Raw genomic sequence first — 12,641 nt, forward strand, 5'->3', positions numbered from 1 at the left:
ACATTTCAAACATTAGAATCTTGAGGTGAGAGTGGAAAGCCTGTGCAGCTCTCTTACGGTCCCCGGTCAAAAACAAAAAGGGGCTTTGGTGATAGGCCCTTGACTCGTGTGTCTTTTGGAGTCCTACATCTTTCACTCCTTGCCTTATAAAACTAATTAATAAATTAAGGTCCTGGCAAGGTGCCTGGCTGGCTCTGTCCGAGAGCATGTGACTCTCTGATCTCAGGGTTGTGAGTTCAAGCCCCACATTGGGCATGGAGCCTACCTAAAAACAAATAAAAATACAAATAAAAATAAAATAATAAAATAAAATGAAGGTCCTAGCAAGGAAGAGAACACCACCAATCACAGACCAAGAATTCCCCTAGGAAACTCTCCCTGCTTTTTCCAGCTTAAAATAGTCGAGCCAGTAAGGTAGGTGTTGGGACACGAATCATAGTGGCAAGTGAGACAATATGATTAGGGCAGCAAAAGGAGCATCTGGAATCCTCAACAGGTCCAAGTTTAGAGTGATGGGCGTGAGCTTTCCCTGCCAGAACCTCCCCTGCAGCCAGTGGCTACAACCTCCAGGAGGCAGGGGGCCAAAGGAGAACACGCATATGCCCAGTGTTTCGCTGTCCCGTTCACAACCACGGGAATCCCGACGTGACGATGTGGACAGGAAAGCTGGCAATCACACCGGTGTCCTTTATTCCACCCAGTAGGCATACCCAGGGGCCACATGCTGAATCCCGTCTCGATGGGCTGCTGGAAGGTTCACTGGGCCCGAGGCACACAACCACCTGGGCTTTGCTCTCCAGGCAGACGGTAGGGCTGGGCAGCAGAGATAAGCTGAACCTTGAGGCAGAGTCCCCCAGCAACAAAGGGGAGTGGAGAGTAAGGAAGTAGGACCATGATGGAGGAGGGGCAGTGAGGGGCCTCAAAGGACTTAAGTTGGGCATTTGGAGGTGAAAGGCCTTTCCGGCCAGCCCTCACGTCCACCGACAGTCACGCCCAGGCTGTGGGTTGAGGCGAGGCCGCTGTCGCCCACTACGGTGCTATATTCTTCTGGAGGCCCCTCTCCTTGTTCCACCGTGAGCAAATTCTGGGAGCAGGAATCACTCATCAAAAGAATGCAGATGTCACTCAGTGGAGTCCCACCACTTTGGAGAGGAGCTGTTTTGGGGCTTCGGAGATGAGATGGAAGGAAGTGGAGAGCAGGAGACCAGAACGGGCTACAGAGGCTACCGGCCTGAGGACAGAGGCCGGGAGCTACATGCAACAGGGCCAGGCAAGTGTTCAGTGGGATCAGGGGTAGGAGGCTGAGATGCCTCTGGGCTCAGTCCCCACCAAAGGTAGAAGAAGTGGGGCAGAGGCCACTGGCCACTTGCCTAGGAGACAGAACTCGGGCGCCAAGTAAAAAAGACTCCTTTGCGGAAACCCCCCAGCAGTCTCCGAGGGCTGCCCCAGACAGGGACGCGGGGCCTATTGCTGGGATATCATGGCAAGTGCCCAGTCCAAGAAAGCCACGGTGATGTCCTGTAGGCAGAGCCAGGTCCAGCGGGCAGCCGCACTGAGCTGTGTCCTCACGCAGTCCCAAGTCACCTCACCTCTGGGAGGAAAGCAGAACATTTGTGGGGGTTGGGAGGTGGTGTCAAGTCACAGGGTCGCAGCTCAGACCCACAACCCGCATCCCGGAGTCGCCGAGGGACGCTTGACCGCTGGGGCGGGGCACAGGGAGAGACTGGACGGAGAGCCCTGTCCCTGGGGAAAGGGCAGGGGGCTCCGGGGCTCCCGCTGCAGCGCTGGACGCGGCTCTCACCTGCACGCCTCATGGCAGCGCTCCTGGGCCCGGGCCAGGGCCTCTAGCAGGACGTGCCACAGCGGCAGCAACACACTGTGGTAAAGCAGCAGGAGCAGCTCCCTCAGAGACCGGAGCAGCTGCATCAGGGTGTCGGGGAGCTGGATCTGTAGCTGGAGCACAGAGCATGGGGGCGGTTAGAGCACCGGGAGAACGCATCCTGGTCCTGAGGACCCGCTCCACACGGGGCTGCACCTTCCGGCCCCTGGGCAGACCAGCCATTCTCCCTGTATCTGGCTTACCCTCTGGGAGAGGCCGGCGAGGCTGTCACCAGCCCAGGCAAGGTGGGAGGCACAGTGGGCAGAAAGAAAGCTGACTGTGGCATTGGTGTGGGTCCAGGCCAGCTGCAAACCGGGCCTCACCACGGTCAGCAGGTGGGAGCCCCAGGCTGGCAGTGTCTCCTGCAGCCAGCTGTACAAGATGGAGGGGAGAAAGGAAGGCCGAATTTCCTCAGACAGCTCGGCTCCCCTGAGAACAGCTGGGGGGAAGGAAGGCCTTGGGGAGGGAAAACTGCCATCGTTCCCGACCGATACCGCCACCACCTCGAACACCAAGCCCTCTCCCCACCACCTCCTTTCTCCCCTCCCCAGGCGGAGCTCACCTGTAGCCTTGCAGGCTGTAGGAGTAGACCTTGGCACATACGTGCTGCCCAGCAGGCAAGAACCCAGATGATTGAAGCAACCGGCCAGAGAGGGAAGCTGAGTAAAGGGGGCCCATGGTGAGCTGGGGGGCAAGGGGGACAGGGAGTGGGGAGACAGACACTACAAGCCCCAGAGCAGGCCCAGTGGGGGATGTAGCAGAACACAGCGTGCTCACAGGGCTGCAGAGCTGGCTCCAGTCTGCTCTGGAGCATGCTCGCTTGGAGGGAGGGGTGCAGGCCTGGGGAGCTGAGCCCATTTCTCCTGCTGGGCCGGGTGAATGGGAATGAGGCAGCCAGACAGGTGTCAGGAAGCCTGGGTTGAAGGGTCCACCCGTCTACTTACCAGCCGTGATCTGAAGCTAATTGGTAAATGTGACCCTCAATTTCCTCAGGAGTTAAAAAGGAGATAACACTTTCTCAAACAAGACCGTGCATACACAAGCATTTCTACACTACAAAGCAACAGTCCAATCTGAAGCGGTAATGTCACAGTTGTGGACAGAAAAGCCTGCCTGGAAAGGTTTCTTCTGTAGGATTAGGACAAGGCTGTATTAGGGGCAGTGGCCACCACACCTAGCTCCGTGCCTCACCCTCGTGCTATCTTCCTCACCTGCCAATCACTGCTTACCCTGGAAAGAGCTATGTGACCGGAAGTCATGGCACAGGAAACCTACGGCAAAGATCAGCACCAGTAGGAGCAGCCGTGTCCAGGGCAGCCGGTAGCCCCGTGCCTGCTGCAACAGGCCCTACGAGGGGAGGGGGAAGGACTGGTGGTCAGAAGGGAAGGGGGTGGTCCTCGCCTCCTAAGGCGGGCCTCAAGCCAGGCCTCCTCCCCTCCAGGGACAGGTGGGGCGGAGAATGTGCTGAGCCACAGGTGTAGGACGGTGCGCGGGCTGGGGAGGGCTGGGTGCTGGTACCTTGCAGGCTGTGTCACAGGTGACGGCATCCTGGTTGTTGCAGCTGCCCTTCCTTAGCAGCTCCTGGTTGGTAAGCTTGAAGGACTGAATGGTTTCTTGCAAAGACTTCTGTGTCTATCGGATAAGAAAAGTCTGGGTTGAGAGGACAGCATTCAGTCTGTAAGGGAACCGAGCCTCCACCCTGTTTCACTGTCCACGCAGTGAATACAGTGCCTTCTCAGGGAGGGGGGCAGTGGTTGAAGGGTACGAACCCAGAACCCAGACGAGGCTCAGCCTGCCATGTCCTCCCAGCTCCTCACCTTCTTGGGAATCTGCTCCCAGGACCTGAGCAGGTGTTCCAGCAGCAGGCTATGGGGAAAGCACAACCCCTTGCAATCAGGGGGCCCACTTGGCCCTTCCCGTCCTTCCGTCCCCCTTTAGGCCCTGGCTCCTTCACTTCCCTCCCACAGTGGGCAGCTTCCTAGAGGCCACCCCAGCAACGTTCCCGCTCAATTTGAGAGGCGCGAACCCAAAGGACAGTGACAGATTTTCCCCTTCTACTTCTAGGCTAGGGACAGGTGGGGAAGCATGGATTAGGCTTCTCTGTATGGACTGGAGGTGGGCAGCCCCCCACCCCCACCTGCCTGGACTGTGACAAGTGCTTGGGGTACAGCTGCCTCCAGACACTGGCGCTGAGGGGGTCCACCGTCAGGCACTCGGTCAGGCTGCTCAGGAGCTGCATAGGGGACAGGAGAAACTGCTGGGGCCTGGGGCTGGCTGGAGGGGAGGGTGCTGAGAGGCAACCCCTGGCCCCCAAGTGGGGCAGCCCAGGCAACACACCCATCCCAGAGAATGGGGAAATCATGCCAAGACCCCAGAAATGTCTGAGAGGTCGTAACGGGGAGGCTGTAACTCCCAACCTAGAGCTTGAGCTGGAAGGTCACCCATCCACAAGAGGCAGGACATCAGAGACCAGCTTAGCTCCGTCCTCGTGAGGGTGGTGTGCGAGTGGGGCGGGTGGCTATCAGGAGCTAAGGAGGTGCCCAGGAAACGGGTCCCATGAAGGCAGGGACCTCACCAGCAGGTAGGGACCTCTGCAGCGGCCTCCCGCCACTTCCTCACCTCTTTCTTCATCTCAGGAGGGCAGCTAGGGGTGGCTCTGGATAGGAAGGAGGGGAAGTACGTATGCAGGATGGATTCCGGCCTCGCCCCAAACGCCAGCACCTTCAGTCGGGGGTAGAGCTGACACAGCTGCTCCTGCAGGCTGGGGTGGGGGTGGGGAGGAGAGCCAGGCACAGGCTCTAAATGGAGCTATGTGATGTGTCCCTTTTCCTGCCTGAGAGAGGGGAGTCGCTAAGGGCCTTATAATGGCAAGGACTCTTTTCAAACACAAGAGTCCCTGGAAAATCTGTTGAAGTCATGGATCTTCTCCCCAGGAAAATGTCCATATGGCAATGATACTTGAGGGCCCACACAATCTCAGGAGGTTCACCGATCCCTTGAACCTTGCAGGTTGAGAATCTCAAATTTAGGATGGTTGGAGAAGAGGGGACAGGAAATATGTTGCCTGCTCCTGACTCTGCTGGGATCCTTCACAGCAGGTGTACCCCAGGGTAGTCCTACCTGGGTGTCAGGGAGTTGTTGGGCATGTAGGCAAAGTCCAGAAGTGGGAAGAAGTCCTTGGGGCCAATCATGCCAAAGCCCTTGGTGAGGTTGGGGTGCATCCTATGGGGGAAGGAAGGAATAGACTTGTGGAGACTACCATACAGGCTGTGAACCCAGCTAAACCCGACACCTAGGGAAATGGGCATAAACCCTGCCCCACCCCCTACCCCTTAATAGCTTCTTTCCTTTCCTTCCTCACATTCTGATCGGGAGCGGCTGGTCCTGGTTTTCCTCACATGTATGGAGGCCAGGATCACAGCATCCCGTTTTGCTGAAACAGCTACTTTGTGTTTTTTTGTTTTAAATTTTTTAAAAAGTTTTTAATTTATTTTGAGGGAGGGAGCATGAGCAGGGGAGCGGCAGAGAGACAGAGAGAGAGAGAGAGAGAGAGAGAGAGAGAGAATCCCAAGCAGGCTCAGCACCGTCAGTGCAGAGCCGGATGCAGGGCTCAAACCCACAAACCATGAGATCATGACCCGAGCCAAAATCAGGAGTCAGATGCTCAACTGACCGAGGTGCCCCCGAACCAGGAACTTTGGACACCATAAGCCTTCCTGGCTGACCCCCGCCACCCCCCCTCCCCCCCCCAGTTACTCACAGGAGCAGCCGATCCAGGTATGCAATGGCGAAGGGAGACAGAGACTTGATGCCCAGCACAGGCAGCATGATCCCTAGCCACACTGAGGAGACAAAGTTCAGGGAGGAAGACTCAGGCTCGGACCCACTGGGGATGTTAAAAAGCTTACTGCTTCCAAGACCACCTTTCTTCCTGCCCCCCTTCTCTGTTACCTTTTAGTCCTTCAGTGAGGTTGGTAAAACCTGCTTGACCCAGGGCCCACATGATGGTCAGACACTTCGCTGGACGGCTCTGGTGAGACCTTAGCAGTTCCAGGAACTGAGGAGACCGGTGGGAAAGGCAGGTTGGGTTGGGGCAAAGCACCAGGAGCACCCCAACGCCAGGCAGGAAGAGATGTCAACAGGGAGACAAGGGACAGGCCACGGAGCAGTGGAGTAGTACAGGGTAGTGATTCAGAGCATGTGCTCTGGCACCAGGCTGTGGCCTTCGCCCATACTTTCCGCTTACTAGTTTACTAATTCTAGGAAAGTTACTGAACCCCTCCGCAGCTCAACCTTCTCCTCTATAAAATGAGAGTAACGGCAGTACCTACCTCACGTACATACAAAGCACATCCAGGGCAAGCACTAGCAGCATTAGCCATCAATACTGGTCTTACAGGGTCTTCTACTACCCCTTAACTCGGTCCAGAGTGTAGATTCTGCCCAGCCTCCCCAGTCCTAGCCTCCTGGTGTCCCCACCACCAGCCTGAGCTCACCTTGCCCAGGTTCGTGGTAGCAATCCTGGGCTTGTCCTGCAGAATGGCCTGGATACAGATGCGGTAACCATGTAGTGACTCCCCTGAAGAGACATGTGTTCTCAGACGTACATACCCTACTTGACATCCCAAATCTGAAATCTCCCTTCTAGCAGCTGTGAGCCCAGAACGCAGGCCCAGCGACTTCTAACTTTCTCTTTCCAAAAGAGTGTGGAGATCGGCACATTTCCCTGCTGGAAACAGAACCACCCAGCCCATCTGGAAGTAGAAAAATGGGACTAGTAGGTTTCCAAGATGGGGTGGGGGGGGGGGGCTAACCCTCACAGGGGGGCCCACTCACCTGGCGTCTTATCCAGTTCTTGCAGCATAGTGAACAGACAGTGGTCAAAAAAGAGCTCCAGAGACCCTGCAGCCTTGGCCAGTAGCCCTCGGATGATCCCACGCAGCTCCCGGTTTACCAGGCTGTAGGGATAATCTGGGGCCGACAGGCCTCCACATGAGTGCTAGGACCAGAAGCTTCTGCAGCTCTGTGCACTCCCTGAGGATGGGGAGTGCAGGCAGAGGCCCCCTGCACTGAGGCTGGCATCCTCCCTATCCCAGTGAGGCCCAGGCGCTGTCACAGCTGTTATGATTCGAGAACATCTCTGATTCACGCACAGGAATCAGGACAGGGTAGGGGCACTGGGCTCTTTTACTAACTCATGTGCTGACGCACAGCCCTTTCGGTGTTTTCTTGAACTGGTCGGATTTTGAGGGAGTCAGAAGAACTAACCGTGAGTGTGCTGGCTTAGAGTGGGTTCACTTAGAGGCGCTTGGAGCTTGTAGTTGAGATAGCTGGCCAGGTCCTTCAACCACACGGATGGGTTTCCAGAGAACACGCTCTGGCTCTTGTCTAGCTCTTTCTGCAGAGCTGCCACGTCCAGCTGCCAGGGACACAAGCCCCCCGTGGTGTGTTATGAGTGAGTACAGGGAAACAGGACAGAGGTGGGAAAACGGGTGAACTAGGTGAAGGCAGAAGAAAAAAGGGTTTCTGCTTTTAAGTGTTAAGTATGCGGAATGCCACAATATTGCTGCACCCGGATATTTGGGGAAAAGAGTACAGCTGGGATTGCTGATCTCAAGGCCCAATACTCTTAAGCCCTTCACACGTTCAAGGGGACCACATGGAAAATGAAACACTGCTGCTTCCACAGGGCGAGGAACCACAGCTGTTTCTCTCCCCTCTCCCCAGTATCCCTGGGTCTTCAAGGCTCTCCTTGCGCTAATCTAGGTTTCCCTAGAAATTTATTTCCGATCTGTCTTAAATGCAAGCATTCCACACCTTGGGATTTCTGCCCTTTCCCGAACGCCTCCTCCCAAAAGTAGTGTCTCAAATTCTGCAGGTCCCTCGGCGGCCACCGCCACCCCCTTGTTCTTTCATCTTCTCCACGCCTCACGTCCCTGTTGTCTCCCCACCTAAAGTCCAGGCACACTCACAGCTTTCAGTGCCTCCTCCAGGCTGCGGAAGCGACCCTGCTTCTGGTTTTGGTTGGCGAGGGTTGCCGCCTTCTTAGTCTGCTTCTTGTTCCCGGGTTTCTTGGGCTCCACAGCAGGGGGTGGAACTTGCTCCTTATTCTGCCGCTTCAGGATTCTCTCAAAGCCCCGCTCATAAAGGGTGCTTGTCGTCTGAATTGGAGCTGGGGTAATGACAAGCAGAGAAAGGGGGACCATCCTTGAGTCACGAGGGCCTCACGGGAACAGCGGCGCCTTCCCCCACATTGTCACCAAATTCGTCTCCAGTGGGGAGCCTGCCTCAACGCCCCTTCTTGCGTCCTGCTTAAGGAGCAGGGCGGGCAGCCCTCCCGGTTGCTTCTTTCAGTCATGGCAGCTCTTGAGTTCATAGGCTCTTTCAGAGAGGTGAGGCATTTCTTTATTAGATAAATCAGAGTACGTGGGAACTAGCAGAGGAGTAGGATACAGAGGGCTGGCTTCCTTGGTGAGTGGCTACCAGTCTGGGAGGTCAGGACTTTTCTGTCTTGGTTCCAGTGTGACAACTCTATAATCAACAAGTGGCAAGCTCTCTCCACTCTCCAGGAGACTTCGAGGAAAGAGGCGCCACTTAAATACTCGCTGGGTGTTGAGAATGAGTGGTGGGGTCGTTCCTTCCGCTGCCGGCCCCCCCCCCATCAGTCTCCCCCCCCCCTCCCACCCCAGTACCTGCTGGTTACTCAAGGAGGCGGCACCGAGCACGATGAAGCCGGCTGCCTCTCCCCAGCTCTCAGACATTGGCCCCAGAGGCCAGGCTAGGGCCGGGAACAGCTGGTAGGGTGTGTGCAGACAGCAGTCCTGGTCCCCTCTGACATGTGACCCCGGGAAAGGACACCTAACTCCACTGGGCCTCGGTTAACTCATCTGCGAGGCGAGGACAGCTCCCTCGTAGCGCTGTCTACCTCCTGTGAGACTCAAGAGGCGACGCACGGCAGCGCTCGCCGAACGGGGGGTGCCGATCGGCAGGACAGCCCAGGGGCTCGGGTGGCTGTTCGCTACCTCGCCGGAGGGGCAGGCCCGGGGCCGGGAGGCGGCGCTGGCGGCCGGCCGGGTGGGTACTCACGGGTCAGGTCGTATTTCCACACACCGTTCGCCTCCCCGAGAGCCCGGCGGTCCCCTCCGCCGCTTCTACCACTGCCGCCGGCCCCGGGCCGCCGCCCTTTCCTCACCACCTCCCAGCGCCCCCCACCAGCCGCCTTGGCTGCCATGGCTCCGACCCTCCCGCCACTGCCACCTCCCTGGGCTTTCCGGTCCGGCGCGGATGCACCGCGCTCTGCCACGTCTCCTCGCAGGGCCCCGCGGCGCGTGACGCCGACCGCAAGGCAGCCTGGGACTTGTAGTCTTTCGTTTTCGCCGCGTTATCTCTAGCAAGGTATCGGGTCGGGCCGGGCGGCTGGGGTCGCCTTCGCAGCAAAAAAAAAAAAAAAAAAAAAAAAAAAAAATCCACGCAAAGGCGTTGAGATGAGAGGCTGTTGTATTCAGAGCATTTTAATTGGGCATTTACTGTATGAAGGCCACTGCATTGGGTGACTTGGAAATTTAACCAATTGCGGTTTTCTTTGCTTTCTAGTGGTGCCAGAAAGATGGAATGGAACATTCTCCGTACCTTCGGGGCGAGGTTGAAGATTACATGCTTTCTCCCTTCTAGGAAAGTGCTAGTTTTTTTCTTGTTAGTGGTTAAACTTTACGTTATTGGGCTATAAAAAAAAATCTATTGTGGAAGAACAAGGAAGAGGATGGAGCTTGCGGGTAGGGGAAGTGTTTGGAGGGCAGGAAATGAAGAGCGGTGGCCCCCGCTGATAGAAGAGAAAAGTCTGGGGTTCTGGGACCGCCAGGGCTGTTTCCCCTTACAGGGAATAAGAAAGAATGGCTCTGACCCTCAGTGCAAGAGTCAGTCCCAAGTCCCAGATGTGGCAGGGAGTAATCAAGAAGAGCCCCAGACCTGAGGAACCACTCAAAGAGGTTACTGCTGACTTTCTCTGTCCCTGGAGGGCCTTCAACCAAGCTTGTAGTATCATGTGAAACCTCAAAATGTAAAGCATCCCAGTAGGGGAGGAAGAGGGGAGGAGAAATGAAAGTAACTTATTACAATTAAGGAAATGTGCTGTTTCAGTAGGAAACAATTAAGGAAATGTACACTCCTACATTTAAGGATGAGATTCATACCTGCCGTACTCAGGTACAAGACAGGCGAGGCCTTGTAGTAACAACTGATAGAGTCCAAATTCCTACAGGATGAACAGCTTGGGAAGTGATGAGGATATCCTAAGGATATCCTAAGGATAGGAAGGAGATTAGAGAAGCCTTCCTGAAAGAGGTGGCATTTGAGATGGGTCTGGGGACAGGGAGAGTTTTCACTGGTTGGCGATCAGGACAGGTGCAAAGAACAGGCCAGCCGTATGGGTTTATTGCTTTAAGTGAAAGCCTAGAGGTGGGGCACAGCAGGGCAAAGCTGGGAAACTGGAAATAGTTCAGTGTGATGGTGTTTAATGAGATTTGGGAGGTGAAGAAGGGTGGAAAGCGATCTGAACCCATATGCTATGGTCTGCCAGAAATGTGGACTGGGAAGCCAGTGAGAAAGTGGCACAATCTACTGTTTTGGAAAAATAAGTGAGTATATGTGAAGGATAGGGTGGGGCAGGGGGAATACCTCCTGCCTGTCCTCTAGCCCCTTCTGGCCTGACTGTGGCTGACCTTGCCTCCGTTTCCTCTGAAATGGAGTGCTTTTGCCCAGGACGGTAATTGAGCTGCTCGTTCATCAGTTCATCTTTTTCAGATCATCGGTTTAGTTCTACTCGACCTCACAACAAGATCTCCTTTGCTCAACCCTTTTTGTGTCACGTGTAGGGTCACCGAAGAGATGTTCTTTTCTGAAGAGAAACAGAACGGGCGGGCTTTCCGTAGAGTCTGCCCCGTGGTGGAGGTAGTTAAAAAGGATGGGAGGGGCTTTCTTTTCTATCTTTCTTTGGCACGGTCTGACCGCTCATTTGTTGTACCTTGGTATCCAGGGGTGAGAAGTCATTCACTTACTTTGGCGCTTCTGCACTTTCTAAGCACCTTCTCTACCTAAGCACCTGGCACTGTGCCAGGGGGGCTAGAGGATTCACCTCACCTGCTTGTGAGGAACTCGAAGCCTGTGGGAGACAAATGTGGAGGCAGAAAATTATAGTTCACCATCTAAGTGTTCCACGAGGAAGAGACTTAGTATGATGAGGGTACCGGGAAGAGGTGGAGGAGGAGGCAGTGGCTTTATGTCCCTGAACTCTGGGCGTTCCAAGAGCAGCCTCAGACACTAGCCGTGCAGCGGACTTGGGCAGCTACCCACGTGGGGTCTGAGGGAAGAATCAAGATGTGGGGTCAAGCAGGACAGGTGGGTGTCTAGTGTGGGGGCAGGAAGGGTGAGCTCACTGAAGCAGTGTGACTTACCACATTAGATTTTTATCGCTGCCGTAACAAACTTGCCATAAACTTAGTGGATGAAAACAACACGTTTATTATCTTATAGTTCTGGAGGGCAAGAGTCTGGCAGGGTCTCACTGGGCTAACCTACGGTGTCTGCAGGACAGTGATCCATTCTGCAGGCTCTACGGGAGTATCTGTTTTTTCACCTTTCGCAGCATCGAGAAGCTGCCCGAGTTTCTTTGCTCAGGCCCCTCCCATCGTCGAAGCCAGCAGATTGAGTCCTTCTCACAGGGTATCACTCCTCTGCTCCCCTTCCACTTGTATGGACCCTGTGATTACACTGGGCCCATCTGGATAACCCACAATACTCTCCTTATTTTAAGGTCAACTGATTAGTGACTTAATTCCACTTGCAACCTTAATTCCCCTTTGTTATGTAACCTAACATATTCCGAGTTCTGGGAATTATGACCCGGACACCTTTAGGGAGGAGGCATTGTTTTGGCGACCACACCCACTTTGCTGGCGGGGTGAGGTCTTGGCCTGAAGATTAGGGCCACACAGAACAACTACTTTAACCTCTTTTTTTTTTTTTTAATGTTTATTTATTTTAGAGAGAGACACAGAGAGACAGAGTATGAGCGGGTAAGGGGTAGAGAGAGGGAGACACAGAATCCGAAGCAGGCTCCAGGCTCTGGGCTGTCAGCACAGAGCCCGACGTGGGGCTCGAACTCACAAACTGCAAGATCAAGACCTAAGCTGAAGTCGGATGCTTAACCAACTGAGCCACCCGGGCACCCCTACCTCTTACAGTGTCTACCTGGAATAATGGAGGGAAAGCCCTTTGAAGTTAGGCAAGGGAATTAAAAGTCATAACGATCAATAAAAGCAGGCAAGGAACTTGTTGGGAGGAGAAAAACAGAAGTAGAATAGGGCTAGAAGTATCTATGTGGGGGTGGGAGTCAAAAGGAGGAGGTGAAGCGAATGAGGAATGACCAGGAATGAACTGCTTCTCTAAGGCTTCTATCTGGAGTCATTAGAGAAATGGCAGTGGTCTGGCAGAGGCTCAGGGAGCAGGGTCACAGGAGAAACAGTTCCAGTTTGATCATAATTCAGGATGATGAGGAAACACCTACAAGGACGACTAGCCTGCAGCCACAGAACACTCTGGAGGTCACACCTCCGTGGTCTTTGGGGATGAGCGCCGAATCGTGCGTCAGGAGGTCTGAAGTCTAATCTAGATTTTGACCACCTTGAGCAAGTCATGTCACAAGCAGGCCTTGGTCCCTTCATCAGTAAATGAGATGACTGTGTTTGATTGGGCCTGGTTCCCACAT

General features: G+C 54.9%; 1 protein-coding gene across 2 annotated transcripts; it reads right to left on the bottom strand.

The window, feature by feature from the left end:
- Positions 1-667: 667 nt before the first annotated feature.
- Positions 668-9,164, bottom strand: TMEM214 (transmembrane protein 214). Of its 2 annotated transcripts, XM_042933456.1 has the most exons (17): positions 8,966-9,163; positions 7,852-8,051; positions 7,148-7,298; positions 6,716-6,850; positions 6,376-6,458; positions 5,831-5,936; positions 5,640-5,721; positions 5,000-5,101; positions 4,499-4,640; positions 4,021-4,112; positions 3,697-3,745; positions 3,398-3,511; positions 3,109-3,226; positions 2,442-2,538; positions 2,083-2,251; positions 1,802-1,953; positions 668-1,591 (listed from the first exon to the last, which is right to left on the bottom strand). In XM_042933456.1, the coding sequence occupies exons 1-17, from the start codon at positions 9,108-9,110 to the stop codon at positions 1,465-1,467; spliced, it is 2,064 nt and encodes a 687-aa protein (XP_042789390.1). In that variant the 5' UTR covers positions 9,111-9,163; the 3' UTR covers positions 668-1,464. The 2 variants fall into 2 exon arrangements, with proteins under 2 accessions (XP_042789390.1, XP_042789391.1); XM_042933457.1 differs by lacking the exon at positions 668-1,591 and having other exon boundaries at positions 1,862-1,953; positions 2,442-2,563; positions 8,966-9,164.
- Between the last annotated feature and the right edge of the window lie 3,477 nt (positions 9,165-12,641).

This window comes from Panthera leo, chromosome A3 (assembly GCF_018350215.1).
Source record: "Panthera leo isolate Ple1 chromosome A3, P.leo_Ple1_pat1.1, whole genome shotgun sequence".
Lineage (NCBI taxonomy): Eukaryota > Metazoa > Chordata > Mammalia > Carnivora > Felidae > Panthera > Panthera leo.